The sequence below is a fragment of the Carassius gibelio genome, chromosome A22 (assembly GCF_023724105.1).
Source record: "Carassius gibelio isolate Cgi1373 ecotype wild population from Czech Republic chromosome A22, carGib1.2-hapl.c, whole genome shotgun sequence".
NCBI classification, from domain to species: Eukaryota; Metazoa; Chordata; class Actinopteri; order Cypriniformes; family Cyprinidae; genus Carassius; species Carassius gibelio.
Window position 1 is genome coordinate 21,010,449 of NC_068392.1, and position 27,250 is coordinate 21,037,698.

Here is a 27,250-nt window from a genome sequence, read left to right on the forward strand (position 1 = left end):
GATATATTAAAGCTGCAGTAGGGAACTTTTGACGCTCTATTGGTTAATAAACAGAACTGCTTGCGTCTTGTGGAAGAACATCGTAGCCGGAACTACTTCTCTCTGTTTATGTCTATGAAGAATCACAAAGGTACTGGGTTACTCCGCCGCGGTACTCCCGAAGCAATCTAAAATAGTCAGAGTATAAACACTTATTATAGGTGCACCCTAGTGATTCGGGACAGGCTAAAAACACGGTTTGGAAAATGGATTCATGGTGTACTCGCTTATTATATAAATTTTTCTACATTTTGAACACAAACAAAGTTACGGACCGCAGCTCTGATTGGTTGTTTCTTACCGGGAGTGATGTATTTCTGCAAATGGCAATAGGACACTGGGAGGAGCCAGAGGAGCTTGATTTTTTACACTGATTATCTGTCTCATATTCTACTGTCAGGACATAATGACAGGTTTAACAAATATGTAAAAAATATATATTTTTACAAAAGTTCCCTACAGCACCTTTAATAAAGGAAATGGGAAAACACAATACAATTACTAAAACATGAATTAAAATTCAGATGAAAACAAAGTAAAAGTATAGTAAAAGAACACTTGTACCTTGTGATTATGTACTCTCAGCTTTTACATATTTCACCATGTTTGAAATAATTCTGCAGATTTCCCCCCAAAATCAGTGCAGAAAATGCCTGCTCTGGGGTGTTACTATACAATAAAATATGCATCATTTCTTGCAATTTGTGTGTGCATTGTTCTTGATTTGAAAGGCACATAAATAATTGTTTGACATATGTGTTCAAGTCTGATGTTTGCTTATGTTTCCTCTGTGTCTTCCTCATTTCTGTCTCAGTTTGACGGAGATGTCCACGTCTGCGAGTGCATCTTCCTCCATGTCTCCAGGAGCAGCCTCTGCGCTGGCATCCACTCGGCCACGTCATGTGAAGTCCATGTCCGCCTCAGGACACCCCAGCAAGTCCCCGCTGCCGCCCATCGAGGACAATGCTGAATTCAAGGGGTGAGCCGGCCCACAGGCCCTTTAGTAGTTCAGACATATCACTGAGAGACTCTTATAGTGTCTGTTTTTCCATATTCTTACATTTTAGTTTTATATATTTCCAGTTTTTTTATGAATTTTTGCTATTAATCATATTAATCATTATGTTTTTGTATAGAGATTCAGCTGGTTTTATAGTTAAATTTTAAAAGCGTTAACAGTTTTGTTTCTGAGTCTGGTTCCATGAGAGAGGTCATGAGGGTCATGTGGATGCGTGGTCTGTCTGCAGGGCTCCGTCCACGTCTCCGTCAGCTCACAGCATCAGCAGCATGACTCCGGATCGGACTCGCTTTCCTCGGGGCACCTCCAGCCGCAGCACCTTCCACGGGGCGCAGCTCAGAGACCGCCGCAGCGCCACATACAACGGCCCTCCGGCGTCGCCTTCGCTGTCCCACGACACGGGCGCTCTCGCCCAGGCGCGCAGGGGAACCTCGTCCGGATTCATCAGCAAGCTCACCTCCAAACTTGTGCGGAGGTCAGTGTTTAGATCCGTCTCCAGATGAGCCTGTGTGTGCACTTCCTTTACAGTCTCCCGAGCTTTGTGTGGAAGTCAGGTCAGGATTCAACATGACGGCCCGCACTTCTGTAAAAAACTCAATCAAGATGAATTGCATGACTATTCAAAAGTTTTGAATAATTACGATTTTTTTCTGCCGTTTTTTGAAGGAAATTGTCTCTGTTCACCAAGACTTCATTTGTTTGATTAAAATTGCTACAAAATGGTAATATTGTGAAATATACATCAATTTAAAAGAGCTGTTACTATTTTAAATATATTTGACATTCTAAGAAGCCATTATTCCAGTCTTCAGAAATGTGTTGGTTCATTTCATTCATTCATATCATTTATAAACGTTGAAATATTTTGTAAAATCGGTACTGTCACTTTAAATCAATGTAATTTATCTTTGCTGCAAAATGTTTTGATAATAATCAGTATATTAGAAAGGTTTCTCAAGATCATGTGACACTGAAGATTCACATAGACAACAGATATTTTAAATGGTTGTAACATTTCACAATATTACTGTTTTTACTGTATTTGACCTTGATGAGCAGAAGAGACTTATTTAAAAAAAACATTATACAAAACTTAAAAAATCTAACTGATCCCAAACTTTGTGTATCAGTTCGTTGTTCTTATAGTGCTTTTTAGAATTCAAATTTAGAAGTGTTTAATACTTTAAATGACTTCACCTTGAGGCACCCTTGGATATCTACTGTGGGCCTCTGATTGAGATACCACTGCTTTACACTCTTTACAAACCATTAGCATTTAGTTAGCAGCTAACGCCCTACACTGCAGTGTGTGTGACACACACACACTTGCGTTCAGTGCTTCTTTCATGATTGATAAACTATTTTCCTGTGTAAATCTGTAAAGCTGCTTTGAGACAATCAGTATTGTGTAAAGCGCTATACAAATAAAGGTGACTTGACTTGAATGGGTGCCGTCAGAATGAGAGTTGATTAAAACATCACAAGTAATCTACACCATTTATTACAAACACATGAGATGAAAATCTTTGTGTTTTTAATAAACAAATTCATCAAGATATTTAAACTTTTAAACTGTTGTTTGTGCCAAAATACGAGTCCATAATCTAATATGATTTCAGACTCAGATAGACAAAGAAAAAGCTTTAAATATAAATCTCAATCTCTCTCTCGGCTGCTTCGTGTTAGCGGTACACAATGTGGCAGAAACATCCCCTTCATATTATGGATACTAAAATTAATATAGCAAAACTTCAGTCGATTCAACCCGTTTCATTCAAATTAAATTAATATTTGACTGTTTGAAATGCAAGTGAAAATATGTGAGCAAAATGTCACTGGTTCTATTGCACGTTTGAGATTTCGTATTTATTGTGTCTCATCTTATGTTCATGCGTTGATCAGTTGTGAATAAAAGTTAAAATTAAGTCTGAATTTATGAATGATGCACTAACCTGTCGATCTCTTAATTCTCTGAAAAGATCAGGATGAGCATGTGACAAATGCTTAGCTAGATTTTATTTGTGTTGAATCCTGTGGTCAGTTCGTTCACCTTTATCATCTGTTTTGAATGCAAGGTAATATATTTCACTTCTGCAGTTCTCTGTATTGGTTAGTTTTGGGCGCGTTAATAGTTTAATCTATTTGATCCATGGCGTTGTTCTTCAGGTTTACCGGTTTCGCAACATTTTGGGAAGCACTGCCATCTACAGGAGAACTTCTGAACAGAAGCGCATGAAATACCGAATACCGTACCGTTTGAAATACAATAGATACCGGTATTTTTAAAGTACCGCACATGAAAAAGTAATCTGGTAAGAATCAGGAGAGAAATCTGCACAGATCAAGTATCGTCTACAAGCCAAAACCGCTTTAAACAAAAATGTGGGTGTGGCTTTGATGTGAGAGACAACAGGAAATTAACTTTTTCACTGGAGGAAGCATTAATATGGATTATGGACTCATATTTTGGCTAAAACGACAGTCTAAAAGTTAATACATCTTGATGAATTTGTTTCAAACACGCAGCTTTTGTCTTCAGAAGACATTAACCGTTGGACTGGAGTGCTGTGGATTATTGTGATGTTTTTATCAGCTGTTTGGACTCTCATTCTGATGGCACCCATTCGCTGCAGAGCACTGATTGCTGAGACACTGATGCAATGCTACATTTCTCCAAATCTGATGAAGCAACAAATCCAAACCTTGAATCGCCCGAGAGTGAATTCATATTTCTGGGTGAACTAGTCCTAGGTTTTTATTGTATAGTGTTATTATAGATAATGGGTCTATAATATTTGTTTGCTCATTTTTCACTTTAGTTCATTTGTTCTTCAGATTCTGGGGTCCGCGCTTTGGTTTTGAACATGCTGTGTTTGTTTGTTTGTCTGTTTGTGTTGTAGAACTCTGTCTTTCAGAAGGGCGAGGTAGGGAACAATAGTTTGACATTTCAGACTTGCGTGTGGAAATGTGTCCTCACACACCCTTCTCCTCAGAACTAGACTCCTGTCGACCCGTGTGTGTGTTACTAATGACCTGTGCATCCGTCACCTCTGTCAGTGTTTGCACGGCCTGCAGACTGACTTCCTCCTGATGATGATGACACTTCCCCGTCCTCAGACTATACCTGTGTGTGGAGAGTGCTGGCGTTTAGCTGTAGTCTGTTGAATGCTGATGGTCTGTAGTGGTCCTGTACCCGTTCCCCTGCTCAGACGAAACTTTCTCAGTTTCCACAATCTCACAATAAGGCAGGTTTTGGACTTCTGTAATGCAGTAAGAATGATGAAGTAAAGAAACAAGAGGCCATTCCTTACAGTGGTTTTATCAGAGTTAAGAGAAGTTCATGGACACACATGAAGCAGTGGTAAAATCACTGTAACACACTGCTAATAGTTTATTGCTTTTATAAAAAAAGCAGCAACATGATGAAAACTTCAACAGCAGTATGTAATGTTCTGTTCACACCAAAGATGATAACTGTAAACATAGTTTTAATAATAGTCTAATTCTAAGAGAATAGTGACATCTACACCAGTTACATAATAACTACAGACGAGCATTGCTGTTGGAAACACTTTCAAGGGTTTTTTATTATTATTTTTTACGCAAGCCAGTTTTTTCTCAAACCCCGCCTTCAGCTGATTCTAAAGATTTCATTGGTCATGTTAATCACAGCGTTGATTGCCTACATAACAGTGAAACATATACTAACCACAACATTAACCATAACTATAAGTTTTAATAATCATTGTAAGAGAATAGCAATGTCCAGACCAACGATATTGATGGAATCTCTTTCAGAAGTTTTATTTTTTTATTCATGCGATATCAAAGCGGTTCAGCCTTAAGTTTTCATTGGTTATCACTGAAATGCAGAAAATTATATTAACCACTAACCTTAACCTAAACCAGAAAGTTTTCATAATTGTTGTAAGTGATGTCTACAACACAACTATAATGATAACGAGTCAATGGAATCATATTTACAGCAATTTTTTATTTCATTTTTTGTGAGCCAGTTCAGCACAAACCCTGCCGCTTTGATTCTGAAGAGTTCACTGGGAATGTTATTTAGTGTCGATCAGATCAATCTTGCATAATTAGGTTGACCAATGAGATCAGCTGTGGGCGGGGTTTACGCTAAACTGGTTTGGGGAAAAAATGGTGCATTTGTTTAAACATCCAATCAAAATCCACTGGACCTAAAGCTCTCAAGCATTTAAAGAGGCAGAAAACACAACTGTAGCAAGCCTAAACCGAATCTTATCATCTGTTGGAGTGGATCCTAATCTAGTTATTGTTCTTGGTGTAAACGTCCCTCAGCTATGGGCAGTTTACAGTTGCCTAGGCACTGTTGTCTGTTGCACTAATCTATGGTTTTAGAGTTTAGTCGTCCACTGTTTTCTCAATGTGACCTCTGATATTTCCCAAGGGTACCCAGTGAAGGAGAGGCCCGCGGTCGGGCGTACAGTTTGAGGTGAGGTTTTTATAGATCCTCTTGTCTTATGTGAAACTGTTGCTTGTGGGGTATTTGTTGTTGCCTCCTCCAGTCAGTCGATTAGAGTCTGTGTTGATTGAAATTGCTCAGATGGCCAATGTACAGTATTTGACTATGCGTGTGTGTGAGTTTTCTGATTGTTTGGTGTATTTTGCATGTTTTCTAATCATTGAGAGCTGTCTTCTATCTTTCTGAGACAGACTTTACCATTCTAAACTACTTTGCTCATTTATCAGTCCATTTATAGTAGAATGGCACTGATACTGAAAATCTTAATACCTCAAATAAGCAAAAATGGACATTCAAAATCAGGCAGCAGATGTCCAACAGCAACCAATTCCACTATGTATACAAAATGTAATGTGTGTAATTTATGGTTTTGGTTTAGCTTTATTGGCCACTTTATTTATTATTAGCTTTATTTTATTTTTTCATGCACCTTATTGGTTTTGTAAATGTGCTCCAGAAAAAAGGCCCATTCACACCAAAAACAATAAATATACAGATAAGTATAACAATATATTAGCATCCGCACCAACGGACAATAACATTCTGTTTATTATAAGTGTGCGCTGAAGTTTTGTCGTCTGCCGCTTTAAAAGCTGAAACGCTTTAAACTTGGATGGAATCTGACTGGCCATAAAAGCTTTATTATTCATTAGTTGGAAAAATCGTTCTGAAAGGGAAATCATAGCTATCATTCCTCTGTCCTTGTTATAGTTGTAGCTTGGACATCGCTTTTCTCGTAGTATTTTAACGATTATTAAAACTGTATATTTATAATTATTGTATTTGATACACCCCTTCAAACTCCGATGGATTCTAATTGGCTGACATTGTTTACGTTGTTCATTAGTTGGAAAAATCATTCTGAAAGTGATTTCAACAATGTGTTCATCTGTGTCAATATCGTTATAGCTGTGGTGTGGATTACACTGCTCTCATAGAATGATTATTAAAACGGGACCTGTTAGACCTGTTCGCAACTATAACCATAACTTTATTAGTATACAAACCAATGCTTCTTTAAACATTACAGTTTCTTAAAGTTATGTGGATTCTGATCATCAATGTTTTTATCATTCATCAGCTGCACAGATCGCTCAGAAAGTGATTCCAGTGACATTGTTCCTCATTTGTTATTAGCTGTGGTGCCATTCTCATATCATTATGATGATTATTAATTAAAGCTTCGCCTTTATAATTGTCCTCTGTGTGAACAGGCTTGAACTCTTCTATCTGTTCTAGTCTGTGATGAGAATCAATCTGACAGTCTGAACTCTTCTGTGTTGGTCGTCAGGAGCGGATCTGGAGAACCCAAGGAGGAAGGCCGTGACTCGAAGCCCAGATCGCTGCGCTTCACCTGGAGCATGAAGACCACCTCATCCATGGAGCCGGGAGACATGATGAGAGAGATCCGCAAGGTGCTGGACGCCAACAACTGCGACTACGAGCAGCGCGAGCGCTTCTTGCTCTTCTGCGTGCACGGGGACGCGCGACAGGACAGTCTCGTCCAGTGGGAGATGGAGGTGTGCAAACTGCCCCGCCTGTCGCTCAACGGCGTGCGCTTCAAACGCATATCCGGGACATCCATCGCCTTCAAGAACATCGCTTCCAAAATTGCCAATGAGCTCAAGCTGTAAGCAAAGGGTTCGAAAAAATGCAAATCTATAGGGAACACTAAAAAAAAAAAGGAATCTCGCCAGGAAGTTTTTGAGTTACTGCTTCTGTAAGCTACTGCTGTAATGTGTAGTGGAGAAAACATATGAATGCAAAAAGCTGAAAAGAGAAAAAAACGCCCTTAGCCTGATCTTCATGACATCTCGCATATACGCCTGGTTAAAACAACCAATCTTGCAATAATATCGAAACCCGTTCAGGGTCGGCAGGACAGAGATCTGTCAAATGAATTATCGTAACAGACTTAAACCAACTTTTTCCACATGTACAGTTAAGATATAGAATGTTTTTGTTGTATTGAATTAATGATAGAGTTGTATAATACAAGACTTTCAGCCTACATATGTGGAGGTGTTGTATAGTCACTATTGAGCTCTGTACAGAATAATTATGTTCAATGTGTCATACTTGTTTAGTTGCTTTCTTTCCCCGTTTTCTTTTTTTATTATTATTTTATTTTAGATTTTGGCACCACTCAGTTTTAACAGTTCTTTTATTACTTCTCAATGTTTGTTTTTAAAGGGACAGTTGATCCAACAATGGAAGTTCTATTATTTTCTCACCCTCATGTGCTCACAAAACCCGCATGTTGTTATTTTTCATGGAAGTAGAACATTTTGCAAAATTATGCAACTTTTTCTGTGGTGAACGTGACTATTAATCTCCAAAAATGAGAAAACACCACAATAATATTCCACACAATGCAATAGCCATATGTTACGCTTTTTGTAACCATCCAAAATGTAAGTTGTTAATCATTGAAAATGTGCAGTCTTTAATAAATAACAGCATGCATGGAATGGCAAGAGAGCAGGTCAATAATGGCAGAACTTTCATTTTGGGTGAATCATCCTTTTAATTCAGAGTGAGAATTAGATGTGATCCTAAGATCAGAATTAAAGAGCAAGTGTTTTGTTTTGTAGAGAAGGTAGTGATTTTCCCAGTGCAGATGGTTTGGTACAAATCCGCTAAAAATTAGTAAACAAACAGTGAAAGAATCCTTTTTTTTTTTTTTTTTATTGGTTTTGTTATAAGTGATGATGATGATGATGATGATGATGGACTACAACCACTCGTATTGGTACTTTCTACTAGTTCTTTTGTACTGAAGTATCGAAGGTTACATGTGCAATGCTGTCTATGTTGTATTACTGTAATGCTGATTAAAGGGGTTGTGACTGCACACTTTTAAAGGCAAGATGAGCTCAAGTTTAAGTAGTTTGAGAAAAAAGATTAGTGACAAATATTAAAGGGTAAAGCTGTGATTAAAGCTCAGAGAGGCATTGAATGTTTGAATGTCAACTGTGATGTTCTATTTTGTGAAGGTACATTTCCAGGATTTCCTTTGTTTTTTTGTTTTGTTTTTATGGCTATATGGATGAAACCGTTTTGATGGGAAGCAAGCTGAAGGCTGAGGATCTCCAAAAATGCAATTAAACTCCAACACATTTCATCCCATTATTCTCTGGACATAGTACTGTACATTTCTGTGGAAAAATCCCTCGGGCCACTGTGGTTCAGTCCCACTGGAGCACATTAAAGCTTACTTGAAATGAGTCTTTGAACTCAAATGTTGTGTTCTTTTTCTGGAGTATTATAACATAGCTCAATGCAATCATTATATCAAGTATTTTTGAGAACCAGATGAAATGTTTGACCCCATCCATGACTAGCTGGGCAATCCGACTTCATTAAAACCAATGGTTGCTGATTTTGTAGATGCCTAGACAGCCTGCACATTAAATACAAATAATGCAATTAAGTTTGTTTAAAGTAGCAAGTAAATTAAGTTAGTCTCCACTGATGAACTAAAGGAAGTACAGTCCAACATTGGAGATCAATCTTAAAAATATAGCAGTGGCAGCTACAATATAATTTATGACCAATTAAAATGTTATTTGTCCTTGCCATCATCTTTTTGAGGTTAACAAGCTTGGTGTGAAGAATCTGAGCAGAATTTGGTTAATGTTGCATTGTAGAATGTTGTATTAAATTTGTAGAATGAATGGCAAAATTATAGAATTTATGAATGTTAGAATCCACTCGATAGATCAATTCAGTCAAAGTTATTAGCTATGACAATTTGGACAGCTTTTGGCATTAGAAAATTTAAGAGACCCCAAAATTGCAACCAGGAATGTTGAGACCATCCCCAATGTCCCAAATTTCACAACCTTTACATGTGCCATAGACTTCCAAAGCAGAAGAAAAATAATGCTGTGTCCAAAATCACATACTTTCTTAGTAGGTACCTCTTTTAAATACATACTTATTTCGCAATCATTAAAATATCTTTATATAGTATGAATGTGTGTAGTATGAATTTATCTGGATGTACTATATCTGTCACTTTGTCACTGAAATGTGAAATGTGGCCTCATGGGATAAAGTATTCAAAATCTGAGAAAATACGTATTTTTACCTTTTATTGAAGTAAAGTATGTTTGGATGCAGCCTAATTAAATGTTTAGGTTAAACCGTGGCTCCAAACTACAGAACCTCTAATGAGTTTTGCTATACCAGTTACTTGGGGAAGTCGTGGCCTAATGGTTAGAGGGTTGGACTGATTGGGTTGTGGGTTCTAGTCTCGGGCTGGACGGAATTGTAGGTGGGGGGAGTGCATGTACAGTTCTCTCTCCACCTTCAATACCACGACTTAGGTGCCCTTGAGCAAGGCACTGAACCCCCAACTGCTCCCCGGGCGCCGCAGCATAAATGGCTGCCCACTGCTCCGAGTGTGTGCTCACAGTGTGTGTGTGTTCACTGCTCTGTGTGTGTGCATTTCGGATGGGTTAAATGCAGAGCACAAATTCTGAGTATGGGTCACCATACTTGGCTGAATGTCACTTCACTTCACTTCACTTTTAGTGGGGAAGTCGTGGCCTAATGGTTAGAGAGTCGGACTCCCAATTGAAAGGTTGTGAGTTCGAGTCCCGGGCTGGCAGGAATTGTGGGTGGGGGAGTGCATGTACAGTTCTCTCTCCACCTTCAATACCACGACTTAGGTGCCCTTGAGCAAGGCATCGAACCCCAAACTGCTCCCCGGGCGCCGCAGCATAAATGGCTGCCCACTGCTCCGGGTGTGTGCTCACAGTGTGTGTCTGTGTTCACTGCTCTGTGTGTGTGCACTTCGGATGGGTTAAATGCAGAGCACAAATTCTGAGTATGGGTCACCATACTTGGCTGAATGTCACGTCACTTTCACTTTCACTTTCACTTTACTTCCATCTGAAGTTGTAGTGTTCCCAGGATGTCACCCAGGTGTTTGTTCTCGGCAAGATGCAGCATTTCCACTGTGACGCTTGCCTTCAGGCCAATCTCTTATTTCGCAATCATTAAAATATCTTTATATAGTATGAATGTGTGTAGCATGAATTTATCTGGATGTACTATATCTGCCAATCTCTACAGGTGAGCTGACCACCCAACCCAAGTGAGGCCTCCATATAAATGGATGTCTCAGTTTCTTATGAAGTGTCTGCATCTAAAATAATAATAATAAAACATGTTTTAGATTGTTGGTGTGGGCAGAATAGACCATAATATATATTTAGGGCATACCTCAGGGTTCGATATTAAGACCTTTTTACTTCTACAGAAAACATTATAATAAACATGATATTGTATGAGGAAGTTGATTAAAATAAACCTTGAGAACATTGATGCAGATTGTTTTAAATGCCTCTTGTAAGCAGGCATAATTTCTGTAAGACACCAGTTTCAGATGGTCTTCCATGTTCACCCAGCTAGCCAGGGTGAACATACTGTAAAACACACTGTAAATTGCTCTGATGTAAGCATATACAACCATAAATTGTGAACTCTAACCAACCACAGGGCCCTTACATTATGCCAGTCATGAGCCACACCAATCTTTATCAAAGACAATGGTGAAGAGTCCATCATAACCATGCAGTCTTCACTCTCATGACTAAGTTCATCTATAGAGTAAAGCTTTCCTGGCAGGTCCTCTGCCATCTGCTCTTAAACTACAAAACAAGTTAGTATCGTACAGGGATTCTCAAATCTGGGCCACAAGTTTGGATTTTGTGCAGAGTTTAGCTCTGATCCTAGTCAAACACTCCTGAGCAAGCTAATCAATCTTCAGTATCATTAGAAAATCACAGGTAGGTGACTAATCAGGGTTGGAGCTAAACTATGCAGCACATTGGCCTCCAGGATAAGATTTGAGGAACCCTGCAATATATCCATCTAATTCAGGGTTATTCAAATCTTGCCCTGGAGGGCCAATGAGGTGCAGAGTTTGGCTCCAACCCTGATCAAACTCACCTCTCTGTGATTTTCTAATGATCCCAAAAACATTGATTAGCATGCTCAAGTGTGTTTGACTAGGGCTGGAGCCAAACTCTGCACCGCATTGGCCCTCCAGGGCAAGATTTGAATAACCCTGACCTAATTAGACCCGTGATCACCTGCTGTACCTGTTTTGGCCTGAGTGAGGAGCTGTCTGTGTTCTCCTCTGCTGCAGTGTGAGGGGAAGCAGTAGTCCTCAATGCTGCGGCCTACAGTCACCTCACAACTCAAAGACAACACCACCCTACACACATAAACATTTTACACATCTATAGCATGCTACCTCTCATAATTATATAATAATGACACATTTTACACAGAGGAAACTAAGAGAGTAAATTAAATTATGTCCCAGAGTTTTCCCTAAAGCTAAAATGTGAATATATATATATATATATATATATATATATATATATATATATATATATATATATATATATATATATATATATATATAAACAAATTAAATATCAGACTATGAACAACCTGTACCTTCTTAGAAACCCAAATGTCCACAGATATATAGAAACCAAATATATTACCTTGAGCCTCATCTGATATGCTTCCTGTGACTATGTGTGTGTGTGTGTGTGTGTGTGTGTGTGTTTAGAAGGAAAGTAAAACTTGAAACCTGAATAAATGCAGTCCCTTGCAAAAATAATTAAAATAATAATAATAACCCGTACTTGTATACAATAATATAAAGTGAGTGAAGTGTGGCCAAGTGTAGTGTCCCATACTGTACTTGGAAGTTGTGTTCTGTATTAACTCACACACACACACACTCACACACACAGTCATGTTGCTTCAGTGCCTGGGGAGCAGATGGAGGTTCAGTTCTTGCTCAAAGTTCTCACCTCAGTCGTAGTATTAAGGGTGCATTCACTCCCCCCACCAACAATTCCTGCTGAACCTAAAACTCGAATCCACAACCTTTAGAAACAAGTCTGATTCTCTAACCATTAGGCCACGACTTCCCTAATACAGTATATGATGCTAATGACATAAAAGGCCACTTAAGAGTCTTTAAAGAGAAACACTTTCATGACTGATTCTTAATAAACACTTTTAAAACATGCACTTTATTATAACGTCAAAAGTTTAAGGTCAACAGGACTCTAAAATGAAATTATTGCATGAATACATTTTCATCAAAAAATCATTACCATGCAATTAAATGTCCAAAAACATTAAATTAATTTCACACTTAAGCATATTCTTTAAAAGGGATATTATTTAAGTAATCATCTTTTTAAAATATGCTAATGTGTAGGCCTGCTTCCTTTCCACATTAAAATGACTTACTCAACACAAATGAAGTCTTGGGATGTGTTCCCCTCTTTGAAGCTAGTGGCTGTACTCATTCAGAGAAGTGATAGTTTCGTTTCTCTGCAGTCTGCAGCGTGTAACTGTTCACTGGAGACTATGACTCATTCGATGAATAGATGGTTCGAGTGAGATGAGAGACAATAAAACTTTGATACCTCATACTGCCAAATATACACACACACACGTACAAACACATTATATATATATTATCGCTAGGCTTATTCACTAAAATATCTTTCTGTCAAAAGCATAGCTCACCTGGATCCTCAAATCTGATGATATTGTGGCGTGCACATGTGCAGGTTGAGGATTCGGCCCCATGAGGGTGTGGTTTCTGTCCAGGTTTGGGAACTCATCTTTGGGGGAACTTCTCTTCAGATTGAACCTGCTCATTGGGTCACAGGAGAGTAAACTCTGATACTGCTATTATTACATCTTTATTCAATAATAGTTGTGTTATTTTAGTACAATATTTTGCAATCTTGTTTTTTTTTTTACATTATATATATATATATATATATATATAGGTATATATATAGTTTTTATTTTAAGTTTTAGTTATTGTAGTACATAAAGTTAAACTAAACGAAAATGAGAGATGTTGCTTTGGCATCTAGATTAAATAGCCCAGATGGCACCTTGATATCTATCTGACATCAGATATTAGTCAAGATTTTATCAGAAGCTGTAACATCTTAATTTCTTCCAGTGGTAATTAGGTGAAAATAGAAAGTTAATCCTACAATGAAATTGGTATAACGTGTCGAGTTATTGATGTCAGTTTGATTTGCATATGTGACAGGTTTTGTTTTTTTTGTAAGTCAGACGTCTTTTCAACATCAATTGCACATTTTGGTTTGTTTTATCTCAAGTACTGAAAATGATTATTATTATGGTTTTAGTTTTAAATAAATGTAATAAACAGTTTTGAACTAAATTACATTTCAAACCTGCCAAAAATGGTCAAGGTTGTATAGCGAGAGGCGCTCCATTCGAGATCTGTGCAAGAACGAGATTCGAGAACTAAGCAACTGCCTGGCAGCACCTTTTTTTTTTTTTGTCCACAAACAGGCAAGAGTACGGGACTTTCCACGAGCTGGGTGTAAATGGGTTTGGTGTATCTGTGAAGGGGAATACCTCCAGCACAGGCCTGTATCTCGACTCCTTTGGGTGCTCAGTAGGTGCTGAAACAGAAATCAGACATGAGACAAGTCTCACATACCTCTGAACTAACGCCATTTGGGTTAATAGTTATTTTTTTTCAGTCTAAAATAAGTAGTTAAAGGACTAACTGGTTCTGATGTTCAGTTCATCGCCATCACATGCAAAGGCATTTCATGCATCCAAAATATGACACTGATACTTATTCACCCACATTTTTTCTCTTTTCCACATCTTGAGCTTTCTTGTGTATGTTTTGTCCTGAAAACTCTTGCACACACACACACACACACACACACACACACACACTCCAGTGAACAACAGCCTGACGTAGCTGTGGATGATATCTATGAGTAGCCAGTGGGGCTCATTGTCATATGAGCAGCTATTGTCCCATCACTCAGCACACAAAGCACGAGCCCCATGCTGGTGTCACATAGCCGGTCTGTCATAATGTACCTATTTATACAGTTGTGTTAGTGTCAAACTTAACGTTGAACCTTATAGGCCTGTACATTAGCAGGGACAAAATATCTTTCGTTTGTTCAGGTGATGACATTCGTGGGATTGGATTTTGCATTGCAAATGAGTCTGATGATTGCATGCTTTGAGAGGGAAATGCTGCATGTGTGGTCTCGCAATGTACTTGCTTTTCACTTGAACACCACAACTGCAAAACATTGCCGTTATCACTGATAATAACTTATGTGAAATGTAAAAAGAAAATAATGGATATACAAAAAAACAATAGTTATTTTTTAATACAGACATTTCAGGTTAAACAAATGCACAATCATCATTCATTTAGGAATCAAAATGATCTCTGCACTGAAGAGGGTCATATTTTTGTTCACTAGAGGTGAAGTAAAGCTGGTTAGCAATGAGATTTTCTTAAGAAAATTTTGAGTGGTTTTTGCAAAAGCCATTACCTTGCCAGGTTAGGGTGTTGCCATGCAGTTCAGACCGTTATGCATTACTTGTGGGTTTTGACAGGGTGTTGTTTTTAGCATGTCAATATGCTTTGCACACTGCTAAGGTGTTGTTAGCGGTTTTAAGCTAAGGTGTTTTATGTGGTTGCTAGATGTTTCTTATGAACTACTGTATTACAGTCTCCCCTCTCATCTCAGTCTGAAAGAAAAGGTTCACTCGAGCCTGATATCTGTTAAATCTTTAAATCCAACTAGCTCCATAATTGCACCAAGAAACACAGCGTAGTGTAATGCACAGGGGTACACACAGCATGTTTATGTGCGTCACTACAATATAAAAACACTGAGGAGCTGACTGTTGTTATTAAAAAACTATACAAGTAAGCCCAGCTCAGATGAGAGAAAGTTATGCAAAAGTCATATAAAATATTACTTTCCATAAAAAGTGACTAGGTAACACATTTAGATACTTATGGGGCATGCCTAATGCAATATTGTAATGTGTTACTTTTAAAACTAACTTTCCCCGACACTGAATATGAACCAGAGACATTCAGATAGCAAGCTAGAAACCACTGAACTAATTTTAACATGAAGACAACTTCTGTAAAGCTTGAAAATATCAGATCCAGTTGTTGGGGTGGGCTTTTACAGCTGGGACCACTGCGCTTCAGAAAAACAAACACTAGGATAGCAACGATCAGGCATCAAGACACTATTTGAAGCAATATTTTTTATTGACTATGTTGTAGACAGGAAAGCAGGGGAGAGACAAGGAGCCCAGGTCTTTACGAGCCAGGCAAGTATGCTACGATCTGCACCACTCACTCGGACAAGATCAAGACCATGATCAGAGATGGGCCTGACACTGTTCTAGACTGCTCATAGACTGCATAAAAACATGGACGTAGCGTCCGTGACGTCACCCGTAGGCTTCTGAAGAGCGTTTTTGAAGCTCAAATTGGGTGGAGGCGGCCGTCTTGGCAGCACATCACCATGTGTCACTCCTGGATCATCGAAAATGGGCAAAGATGTGGGAGCTGGTTGCTCCAATCTAGCGTGATGGCGGTGACAGCAGCAGCAATCCACCTGTCAATCAAGTGGCCACGCCCTTAATTATGCAGAAACGTAAGGCTTAATATAATTTAAACGGATGAGTTATGAAAAAAATCAATGAAGGGCAAAATTAGCTTTGTAGACCAAAACCACTTTTTGTACCAGGTTTAGAACATATTTTTCCTGCTGTAAAGTTGGTCGTTTTAACATGGGGAGTCTATGGGACTGACTCTCTTTTGGAGCCTAGTGGCCAGTCGATGAATTACAGTTTTAGTCACTTCTGTGTTAGGCTTCATGAGACAGACTGGAAGGTTGCCACTTGGTCTGAACTCATTCATGAATGAAAAACTGTGCATGTAAACATAATAATCAGTGCTACTACAACAAACGCCTTCATATGACAGTCCAGTGAATCCTGCACACGGTTTCTTCAAAGTCAAAATTATTGCTAGTAGAGCTACAAGTCCTCTAATCCAGTTGTGTCCACCTTTACTTTGATGAACAGCGTGTCATCTCTCACATAAACGGCATTTCGAGGGGCCTCCAGATCGCCGTGGGATATGAATCTTGGGAAACCTGTGGCCACATTAGCATCAGATGTTGGCCGATGAAAGCTATCACTGCTGGTATCGGGGGTGAAAGTATTGCTCATGTGGTTCTTGGAGCCGCTTTGGTCCAGCAGTGTTAAGGTTATGTTCTGTCTGAACGGCCACGGTAGGAGTGAGTCGAAGTCTCCGCGCATTATGGTGACGTAGAGCGACAGGTGTGTGCCTCTCCCTGAGTTGTCCCCGCCGAGGTAAGCCCGCACACTGAGCTTGTAGCCGCTACGACTGGTGTAAAAGGGGGTCGAGTTGAGGGGGGTGCCGGCTTCTTTCCGGTGGCAGTAGTCACGCACTTTCCAGATGAGCTTCCCGTCGTAGGAAGTGGATTCCAGCTGGCGGAAGCGCTGCTCGTTACACTGCAGCTGCTCCACATGGATGTCTAACAAACGAGTATGACGCTGACACGTCTGCTCTAAAGCACCTGAAGGACACAAACACACACAGTTCTACTGTTACAGTTATACAAAGACCAGAAACAAACTCTAGTTGTTCCAAGCCTGTATAGACCACAAACACGCAATGAGCAAAACAATGCACCTCATCAAACTGTTTATTCAATGCACTGAAATAACGGCTGTCTTAAAAAAAGGTGCATAAGTCTAAACTAATATTTATAAATCAAATATGATTTTGTAAATTGCATAAACAATATGAATTGTGTATTTATGCATAGCTTAATAGAAATAGCCAAAGCATGTTTTCTAAAAGTTGAACTTATTTTAACTTTACATGGCTTTCTATTCATCTGTTTTACGAAACACGAGTGCATCTCAAGAATGAGTGAATGGTCTCTGTGAATGGCTTGGTTTAAGTTTTAAAAATTCTCTTATGATGCGATTTCAAGTTTTCCTTTCTCTTTGGTGTTTTGTTTGTGAATAGATAAGATCCTTAAAGTTGCAGACTAAAGTCTTAAACCAAAAGAGATATTCGTTTAAAAAATTGAGTCAACCACACCCTCCTAAGAACACCTTGGTCTAACACGCCCCACATGTGAACGTCATGATGTGGGATGATTTGCATAATGCAGACTAAATGTTCACGCAAAGAAAAAAGCGCTGTATTCTCGCAGTAGTATTGTTGCTGCTGGCGCCATGTCGTGAAGACACTGTTTCTTTGTGAAAGCAAAACTACTTTGGGCTTCCAAAACAGGACACAAATAGAAGTCAGTCGTTAAGTTGTATTTACAACACTGTTCCAGAACAGTTCAACCCAAATATTCAGATGTGTGCTGCACATTTTATGGAGGACTGTTTCCTGATCTGCTGGCTGTTCTGACTCATAGCCTGTAAGTATGTTTAAATATTTAAAGAATTTGCTTAAAACTCACGTTTGAATCATCAATGGCAGTGTAGAGTAGTGCTTGTTCTTTGTCATTTCTCTGATCACGAATGCAGACATACTATCTTTTACTTGTTTAAGTCATTATAAATATGTCCCCACTGGATGAAACAAATACCTCATTTGTAATGGGTTTTATTGGTTTTGTCTCTTCATGCCAGGACACAGCATAACAATATGTTGAGGGGCATAACATTTTGTCAGATGTTCAATGGATTCGGCCGAACACAACACATTGCCAATCAGAGCACACCTCGCTTTTCAGAACGATGAGCTTTGTAAAAAAAAAAAAAGCATTTGAGAAAGGCGTGGCATAGATGAGATTAACTATATGTACAGTATGTGGAAAATTATTATTATTTTTAACCTTAATTTGCATAAACATTGTATTTCACCAAATACACAAAGTAATGTTGTTTTTTTAGTAACATCATTAGACTCCTTTAACCTAACCTAGCTTCCCTTTCAAGGGAACTTCGAACTGCATCATCTAGGGGTTTCTATGGGGAACACCTCGTCATGACTTGTGTCTGAAGCATATATTGAAAAAACACCAACTTGTTGGCCGGCTACAGCCTGTGACGTCACTACCAGCCCGACTATAAACAGGCACCGGGTCATTCTCTTCTTCATCTTCACTGACTGTTCTGAAGCGTGCATCTGACAGAACTGGTAAGAGCGACCTTCCTCTGTCTATCATGGTGACTACTAGCAAGAGTTTAGACAATGTGTGCATCCGTGTCTGCGTTATTTGACACCCGATGACACACGCAATCTGTGTGTCATTTGTTTGGTTGAAGAGCATGCACGCGATGTCTTTGAGGAGGCAATCTGCATGCATTGAGAGCATTTTTTTCTATGAAAAAGCTCAGCTCTCGTTCACCTCTCTTTCCCAGGAAAAAAAAAGGAAAAAAGGCAGCCATCTGCTTCCCGCGATTCAGGACCTGTCGCTGCTGAGGCACAGAGGAGAATGAGTTTGTGAGAATACAGGTGGATCTGTCTGAATGGTTTAAAGAAGGACTTTCCCCTTCGCGCTCGTTTTGGCAGTGGACGAGAGAGAGCCTCGGGAGGATGATGTTATATCTTTAACACTTTCTGATACTGAGGTTAGTGCTCTGCAGGGTTTTTATCCAGGAAAAGCAGGAGATATTTGAGGATGGTGAAGAAGATGAAGCTGAGGCTGAGCCTTCTCAATTCTCCTGCAATTCTTTCTGTGGGGAGACATCCTCTCTTAATCTCCCTCCTCGCCATCTAAGGCCCTTCAAGAAATACATCTCGCTTAAATGGCAAGGCATAGGCAGTAGCAGGTCAGGCTGTGGCTTTATTATACACGATGGTGGTGCTTCAAGCATATCAGATTGATCTGCGAAGAGACCTGGATAGATCAGGAGAAAGGCCCTCGCATCAGGTAGCCACGCCGCACCACGGACCTCGTCCTTGCTACCAAGCAGACCTCCTCCACCATGGGCAGGACTATGGCAGCCATGGTGGCAGCAGAGAGATGTCTGTGGATGAACCTGGCAGACATCGGGAAGAAAGAAAAGACTTTCTTCTCAATGGTCAGGCTTCGCCTTCTGAACTTATCGGTATTTCCATTTAGACGGTAACTGAGAGGTTCAGGGAGACGGAGGCACGCTCTGCTGCTTTTAAATCCTTCGTTCCACGAAGGTCCAGGTCTGAGCCCAAACAACATAGGGGTCCTGGCCTCGTCCGAATCAGAGCCCTTACCGAGCTATCTACTCCTTCCCTTTAGGGATTTTTAACTTCTGCATTTATCCTCCCCTTCGTAATTCCCCTGTACCCACCAGCTCTCCACTTGATCAAGGTTAGGTGGAAACCTCTCACATAACAGTCTCCTATGCTAGGCCTATAATGTTTTTGGCTGGTTCTATGTTCATAGCAACCACCCTACTTATGGTCCTGACTAAAAGGATGCGCCCCTTGAGCGGGGCTCCAGCACAGGAGGGTGAGTGAGTATGTAACCCTTTCTGTATATACTTATGTGTATTAAATTGCTGGTGATGTGTCTACTAATAAACTCTATGAGTTTCCTTTGCAGTGCTCAGTTACAGTGTTTACTAAACACTCCTCAGCAGCAGCCATCCGGCTTCATGTTCCGGTATTAGGCGGCTGAGATCACAGGTTTCTGCGGGAGCCTCCTTGATCATCAGGCCTGGCACAGCACTGCAGGGAATTTTATGGATGCCCCTGAGGGGTCTCCTGGCCACTTAGTTTTGCTGTCGCATCCAGCGGGAAGTGGAGGTGGCTGTTACAGATGTCTTCTGGTATATGCTGCCTCAGGTGATGCTCCCCGCACCAAAGGTTTGTAAAATTTGAGCTTGCCTCTCCTGTGCGGTTCAGCACCTCTTCGGTGCTTAGGAACCTTTAGATACACACGCTAAGCTCTGTGTACTTTCTGAAAACCACATGGTGGTCAGTGTGCACGTGAACACTTTGCGCACTTTCTAAAATCCACGTAAGTGGTAAGTGTGCACGCAAGACTCTGCGAACTTTCTGAAATCCTGTACGGTAAGGGTTACGCTCTGCCTCGTTCCCTTTCTTGAGGTGATTAGACCTTGGTTCCTTGGGCTCCATTCAGCCAGTGTGCATTTGTTTATACACTTCAAACATCGCTATCCTCATGAGGGGCTATTTGGGCGATTCTCGTGGTAGTTTAGCAGTGCTCCCCTTTTCCAAGAAGGGTCAGCTATGAGTGCGCTACTCTGAGCTCGGAGTTCTCCTCTCATATGAGACTGAGTTCTCTGATTTTACACAGAGCGCTCCAGTATTATTTCCACAGATTGAGTTGATGACTCTCAGACATACTGTTTTGAGATGCACCATTCCATCTATGAGCTGCTCTATCAGAGTGCCACGAGAACCCTTCCTTAGAACAGTATTTGAACATCCATGCTATGGTAAGTGTGCAAGTGAAGTCTTTGCACACTTTCTGAAATCCACACTGTGATAAGTTCGCACGCTAGTATTCTGCGTTCTTTCTAAAATCCTATATGGTGAGGGCTTCACGTGGTTGCTTTTTGCCCTTTCTTGAGTTGGTAAAAGCCCCGTTCATCTTGGGCGCCACTCCACCTATATATCATCGGATACCTATCTAAACAGGGTGTTGCTACTAGAGATCTGTTGAGACAGCTCTTTCAGCAAGCTTATGCGAAAGCTAGCAGTAGCCCCTGTGTGACAGGCAAGACTTGGTATAAAAGGCTAGGTTCTTAGCCGTTTACCTTTAAAGGGATCTTTCCTGATTCAAAGTCTTCAGCTCTACCCGGGCCGAGGACCTAACAATTAAGTTTGGTATGTAGCTTAGGCCTTTGGCTGTAAGGGGTACTGTCACAGACACCCATCTAAACGCCGCAGGGGCAACTCCCATGGAAATGGTAGAGTTGGTACTTCATGTTCACCACGATCCTGGCCTGCACTCCCCTCAGCATGGCGGTGTGGGTATACTGTTCCCCATAGCGACCCCTAGAGGACACAGTTTGAAGTTCCCTTGAAAGGGAACATCTCAGGTTACGAATGTAACCATGGTTCCCTGAGTAGGGAACGAGACACTGCGTCCTCTACCTCCCTGCCATGCTTTGGCTGCAAGCTTCAGACAAAGAAGTGAATGACGTGTAACACACAACTTTAACTAAAAAAAGCATTAAACTATCATGTGATATATGATGTACAGTCAATAATTATCAATAACATTTTATCACCCAGGCCTATTTTCGAATATTAATTACACATCAAATATTTGACTATCCATGGACACCCCTAGAGGAAAAACACAGGGAGAACATGCAAACTCCACACAGCAAGGTTTTCAGATCAGCCATGAACCAGGGACCTTAGCGCCATCTGAAACTGAGCTTGTGTAGCCAAACACATTTGCATTCTCATACGCAGAAGAAGGAGCTTTGAGTTTCTCCCATCTTGTCCAGTAGGTCACTTTAAATAAACTGTGTCCAGTCAAATCTGACTTACCGAGGTGTTCCCTGAGGCTTTCAGTGACGGCCACCTGCTGTCTGAGGGAGTCCAGCGATGCCCGGAGGTTTGGGAGCTCTTCATTCAGTTCAGAGCCCAGAACGCCCCGCAGATCCCTCAGTTCACGCTGAACGCTGCAGATCCGCACTCGCTGCTCCTCTACAGACCTCTGCCACACAAACATAGAGACACAGCAACATCTGACTGTACCGAACAAGAACTATGTGCACATCCATGCATTTGGCAACTATTCCTTTAACTTGGTATGGTTTGTGAGAAATACAGAAGCCGTTTTTTCTAAAATTACAGGGCGATTAGCTGTGTTTCGCACTTACTAGTCTAGGGCTTCTTTACCTGTAAGGTAGTAAGTGTACTGTCACACAAGGTGATATCCCTGTCCAGATTGCTGACCACAAGACTTTTGTCCTTAAGTGCGCCCTGCTGGACTAACATATCCTGCTGCAGCTGCTCCACCTACAACCAGAGCCATTTGTGTAATATTACGTAGAGCATTTTTATTTATTAGCACTATTCAGCACCTAAGAACACAGCAGTGCCTTTTGGTCTAATTTTTATGTATAAGGAACCATTGTTTCAGAATTTATTTTCGTATTTTACAAAGAGCAAGTTTCATACCTGTTTCTCAAGTTTGGTGTTACTTTCCAGAACAAGCCGCACATGGGAACTGAACTCTGTGTTTTCATGAACTTGCACTTTCCCTCTTTTATCCTGAAGGAAAGAAAATAGTCAAAAGGGCTGATAAAAAGACACTTTTCCTTGCTTCAGGGTTAAATTATAATGTTTTCTTACTCTGAATGTGCAGCCATAGTTTTTATAAATGCAGTCAGTCTCCACTTCAAGACACTCATCAGCATGAGCTTGCAGCTGCAGTGGGGATCAACAAGCAGCCATGAGCAAATTAAAATATCTGTAGCTATTCATGGAGCTGCTAAGGAGCCATGTTGATGGAAAAATATGAGATAGGAGGACATTTTTTCTTTTAAATGGCTGCAAAACTTTTGCCTTATCCCGTGAACTGTTAATTAGCTCACAAATCTTTCATGTTCTTTCCAAACTTGGACAACGCAAAATGCGTAACTGGTTATGGACATAACATGAGGTGCGAGGAGAAACTAAATTTCAGTGCTTCTGCAAGTTTCTTGGAGGAAAGCAATTGTTTTAAAAAGCAAATGCATTGAAATATACCTTTCCCATCAGCAGGAAGGCTTTCACATATCTTTTAAACGGGTGGAAAATAATTATATTTATATTCTGCATTCGCCTGCACAGCTTTGTGTTCTTTCTCAAAACTATTGTGGTCTACTTGTAAAAAGTGACATTGTGAGGATAAACAAAATCAGATGGGAGGAAAAATATTTCAATGATTTGAGTTCTCATCTCTCTTTGTGTTTCCCTGAGAAATGTTGTGTTTGCTCACAAAATGTGGGAAGATACATTATATTTTGCTTTTGCAAGAGAACGCAAAGTTTCATAGGGGAACCGAACGTGAAACTTTTGTAAGTTAATGCAAACGCATTCAGATATGATTTGCTGTGGCCTATTTTTTTCCATCTTTGTGTCTCCTTAGGTGCTCCATATTAATCTGAAGAGAGCAATTTGCTGAAAGGCAGGACTAGATGCAGTGGAGTGAAGTATGTGACTGTGCCAGACCTGGTGTCTTCTGATCATCTGAGGACACTTGTTTGGACATGGGACTTGGATTTCAGGGCATGAGGTCTTCTGATGGGCCTGTGGTAGTTTAGAGGCAAGGTTAGGAACAAGCAGAGCTCTATGCAGTGCTGAGAGAGGGAAGCGGTCTGACCTGCAGCTGAGACGTGAGGAACGGCTGTCTGCAGTGAGGGCAGGACTCCAGGCGGAAGGAGCACACGTTCCTCTGGTGCTCCAGCAGGTTCCTGCGTAACACAGTGTCACTGCACCCTGAGTTGGTGCATCTCAGTGGTTCATACTGGCAAGCTTTGAGATGATCCTGAGAAAGAGACGTCGTACTGTGATCACTCAGGAAACTGATGCTTTTCATCATCATGTTACGTCATGTTTCACGCTTTACCTGAAGGTTGCATAAAGTAACCCTCTGTGTGCAGTCTGGGGCGTTGGTGCAGTACACCTCTAAGTTTAGCAGTTCTCTTTTACAGCAGTTGTCTTGAAAAATCTGCAAGCATTGGAGCTGCTATTCAGTAGAGTATAATGGCAAATAAAGCTACGCTTCGGATAAGTGCACATAAACAAGCATTTAAAATGCTATTGTTCTCACCTCTTCTGATTTAATAGGGATGCTGTCTAAAGGACATTTCGAACTTCCTCCATTTTCACTGAAGAGAGGAAGGTTTACACATTGGCAGATCATTTTAGATGATTTTGCATGCAATGCACTTTCAGCAGAAAAGTATGTTTATCTTTGCTGATATACATCAAATAGTTTAATTTATTTAAGAAATGAGTATCTCTTACATGTAGGCCCTGACGCACCGGGCGCAGAAGATGTGCCCGCAGCCCGTCTGGTGAGGGTTCAGGACGATCCCGCCGCAGGACGGGCAGATGAACTGCTGCTCTAAGCGCAGCACGAAGCGCAGCGTGCGATTGGTCAGAATGGCTTCCAGCTCCCATGACCTCATGAGCTCTGAGTTCTGCCGGGTCAAGCCGGGACACTCGTTCTCCTCCGCAGCCATGTGCTCTGACACAGAAACAGACAGGAGGAAACTGCACTCACAGATGCACCATTAAAGCTGATCCTCCAAAATCCTCTAATAACAGCTGCAACGGATATTACAGAGAAGCAATAAGGGTTAAATTAAGCAATTTATCACTCTTCTGCTCCAAGATCAATATATTTTAACATTTTTCTGGCTATAAAAATTTAGCATAGAAATTACGTGGCACCAATTTAAAGATATTTTATTATATATTTGTATTATATTTATATATTTTATTATATTACAATAACTGTTGATTTAAAAGTTTGCTTGAATATTGACAGTTAATATTAAAATAACTATGACAATTAAGTTAACATGGGGTGATTTTTTATTATTTGTTCTGCTTTAGTTTGGATGCAAGCATTTACCTTGTTTTATAAAACTTCTGAAATTAAAAAAGTTTTTTTTTTTTTTTTTTTTTTTTTTGTTCCCTTCAAAGTGTTTCAAACCAAATATGTTTTCTTAGGAAGACTGTTTTAATTGGTACTCAATTTAGGATCATCTTGCTTGTCCTCAATATCAAGCTCCATCCTGTTAGTCTTTTAAAGCCAGTTACTTTTCCTGTTTTACTAAATTACAAAAAATAACACCCTAATGTATGCTTACTTTCATTCTTTAAATTATATTTGTAACATCCATCCATTATGTAAGCCATCAAATTATAATGAAAAGGTTAAAGCATCGGAGCTTGATTTTCAAAAAGTCCAAAAGTCTGGTGAATCTTTTCATAGAAAAACTTCAACAAAGTTCATCGTAGTTATCACACCCTGACATTTTAGAAAATCACGTTTCGTTAATAAATGTGCTCTATTCAATCTAAAATGATAATTTTTCATAAAATGCATGTTACGAAGCTGAAAGTTACAGGTTAATTTGATTTGAGTTTTGCAAAACTACAAGGTGCTACAATGTGTAGAAGTGTGGACAAATATCCTTCTCCAATATCCATCTTTTCGATGATTAACTTAATTGTTCACTTATAAAATCGTTGACATTTCATATCACCCCAGCTTATAAACACCACAAAACTTGGAATCAAGGGATAAAAAGTAGACTTCAATATATCATTGCATAATTCACATCTTCGAAAAAATGTAATTATGGTAACAGAATGTGCGTGTATAAACCAGCGGACGCGTCTGTAGATAGTGATGCAGATATAGAGCACTCTGTTCCTGTGTGTGAGAGAGAGAGTGAAACACACGGGGGAATCCCCAGTGACACTATCAACTATAACATTTCACTGTCACACGCCTTTATAAAGTGCGCGCACTCACCACCCGAGACACGCTTATCGTGGAAACAACTCAACTAATGTTAACCATATATTTCACATTTAAACATTTACTTTCGCTTTACACTATCAGCAGTGAACTGTCATATCATTTTGAATATTTATTTTAAAATTCATGGGGCTACATACCTGAAGGTTGATGGCCTTAACAGCTCATTCTGAGTAATGTGATCCTGAATATGATCCCGAGTGTATCACTTGACAGCTCCTCGGCTCAGTGAGTGCGCAGCGCCGACGCGACGCACGCAGCACATCACGCTCATGTCGGGCGCGCTGCCACGCGATTAAAGTGAGCGGAAAACGGACTGACCAATCCTAGCGCGGCGAGGGCTGGGCTCATGAATATTTATTAGGTAGCGTCACAGGACCGTTACCACGGAACGTCAGCGTGACCTAATGAATATTCATAAAGGAAGCCTTGGTTTCTTAATTTCTTGAACGGAAAGTGCACCGCAGGAAGTTAAGAGATACTAAATTAAATATCCTATAAATAGAATACGCTTAAGAGGCTGAGACACACTTCAGTGCCTCTTTAAGATGAAGTAGGAAAGGATACGTCAAGTAAACACTTCAGCGTATAAATGCTATATTAAATGAAAATGAAATTAAGAGTCTGTTTTAATGATGAGCATGACACTTCACATATTAACATGCTTTAGGTACAAATGTATATTTTATATATATATATATATATATATATATATATATATATATATATATATATATATATATATATATATATATATATATATATATATATAAAACAGAGGTACTAAAGAGAGTATCACCCCCTACCCATTAAAAAAATAAATACATTCAGAAACCTTTCTTAATATCATCAGAGATTGTTTACTCTTTAAGACATTTAGCAATTTTCAATATGCAACCAAACTGCATACAGTAGAATCTGCACTTTTTCTGATGAAATAATCATACCAGTACAAAAAATAAATAAATAAAAATAATATGTGCCAGGAGCACTGCTACACATATTAAAAATCTAGTTAAGATTTCAAAAGACTTCTAAGAAACTACCAAGAAAATAAGAAATTATGAATGATCAAAATGGTACAGAAGTGAAAAGTGTTTACACAGTGACTGTTTGCATGCACAAGAATATTCCATTATTAATCAGTCATATTATGATTATGTAATTGTCGTGTATAAGCATTTAACACCATCATAACCAGATTAACATTTTGGTTTTTAGAAATCTGAATAAGGCCGTGTGTCTATTATAAGCAGCATTTTGAGTCCCATAAATACCTTAAAAACATTGTGAGTTAACATCTGCACA

The 27,250-nt window shown here is 39.7% G+C and overlaps 2 protein-coding genes and 1 pseudogene across 5 annotated transcripts in view; 1 reads left to right on the plus strand and 2 right to left on the minus strand.

Moving 5' to 3' along the window:
• LOC127943308 (serine/threonine-protein kinase MARK1) overlaps positions 1 to 8,803 on the plus strand; it is a 47,492-nt gene extending 38,689 nt beyond the window's left edge. The window contains exons 15-19 of one of the 3 annotated variants that reach the window (XM_052539668.1): positions 854 to 1,018; positions 1,287 to 1,532; positions 3,958 to 3,981; positions 5,487 to 5,531; positions 6,853 to 8,803. In XM_052539668.1, the coding sequence (XP_052395628.1) occupies positions 854 to 1,018; positions 1,287 to 1,532; positions 3,958 to 3,981; positions 5,487 to 5,531; positions 6,853 to 7,195 (823 nt within the window). In that variant the 3' untranslated portion in view covers positions 7,196 to 8,803. The remainder of the gene's footprint in view (positions 1 to 853; positions 1,019 to 1,286; positions 1,533 to 3,957; positions 3,982 to 5,486; positions 5,532 to 6,852) is intronic. The other 2 variants (XM_052539669.1, XM_052539671.1) reach the window with 2 other exon arrangements.
• A 1,642-nt stretch (positions 8,804 to 10,445) lies between these two features.
• LOC127942497 (creatine kinase M-type-like) lies at positions 10,446 to 13,035 on the minus strand (annotated as a pseudogene).
• Positions 13,036 to 15,683: 2,648 nt separating this feature from the next.
• LOC127943315 (TNF receptor-associated factor 5) lies at positions 15,684 to 26,248 on the minus strand. Of its 2 annotated transcripts, none has more exons than XM_052539684.1 (11): positions 26,083 to 26,248; positions 24,415 to 24,717; positions 24,218 to 24,275; positions 24,014 to 24,115; positions 23,768 to 23,932; positions 23,617 to 23,694; positions 22,756 to 22,830; positions 22,582 to 22,674; positions 22,300 to 22,419; positions 21,946 to 22,114; positions 15,684 to 17,044 (listed from the first exon to the last, which is right to left on the minus strand). In XM_052539684.1, exons 2-11 carry the CDS (start codon positions 24,630 to 24,632, stop codon positions 16,479 to 16,481), a joined length of 1,644 nt encoding a protein of 547 aa, XP_052395644.1. In that variant the 5' UTR covers positions 24,633 to 24,717; positions 26,083 to 26,248; the 3' UTR covers positions 15,684 to 16,478. The 2 variants fall into 2 exon arrangements, with proteins under 2 accessions (XP_052395644.1, XP_052395645.1); XM_052539685.1 differs by having other exon boundaries at positions 24,415 to 24,637; positions 26,083 to 26,247.
• Between the last annotated feature and the right edge of the window lie 1,002 nt (positions 26,249 to 27,250).

Coding starts and splice junctions, on each gene's coding strand:
- LOC127943315 (XM_052539684.1), bottom strand. CDS start 24,632: ATGGCTGCGGAGGAGAACGAGTGTCCCGGCTTGACCCGGCAGAACTCA. Junction 24,276..24,414: donor CGGTGCGTCAGGGCCTACAT/GTAAGAGATACT, acceptor TCCTCTCTTCAG/TGAAAATGGAGGAAGTTCGA. Junction 22,115..22,299: donor GTACACTTACTACCTTACAG/GTAAAGAAGCCC, acceptor TTTGTGTGGCAG/AGGTCTGTAGAGGAGCAGCG.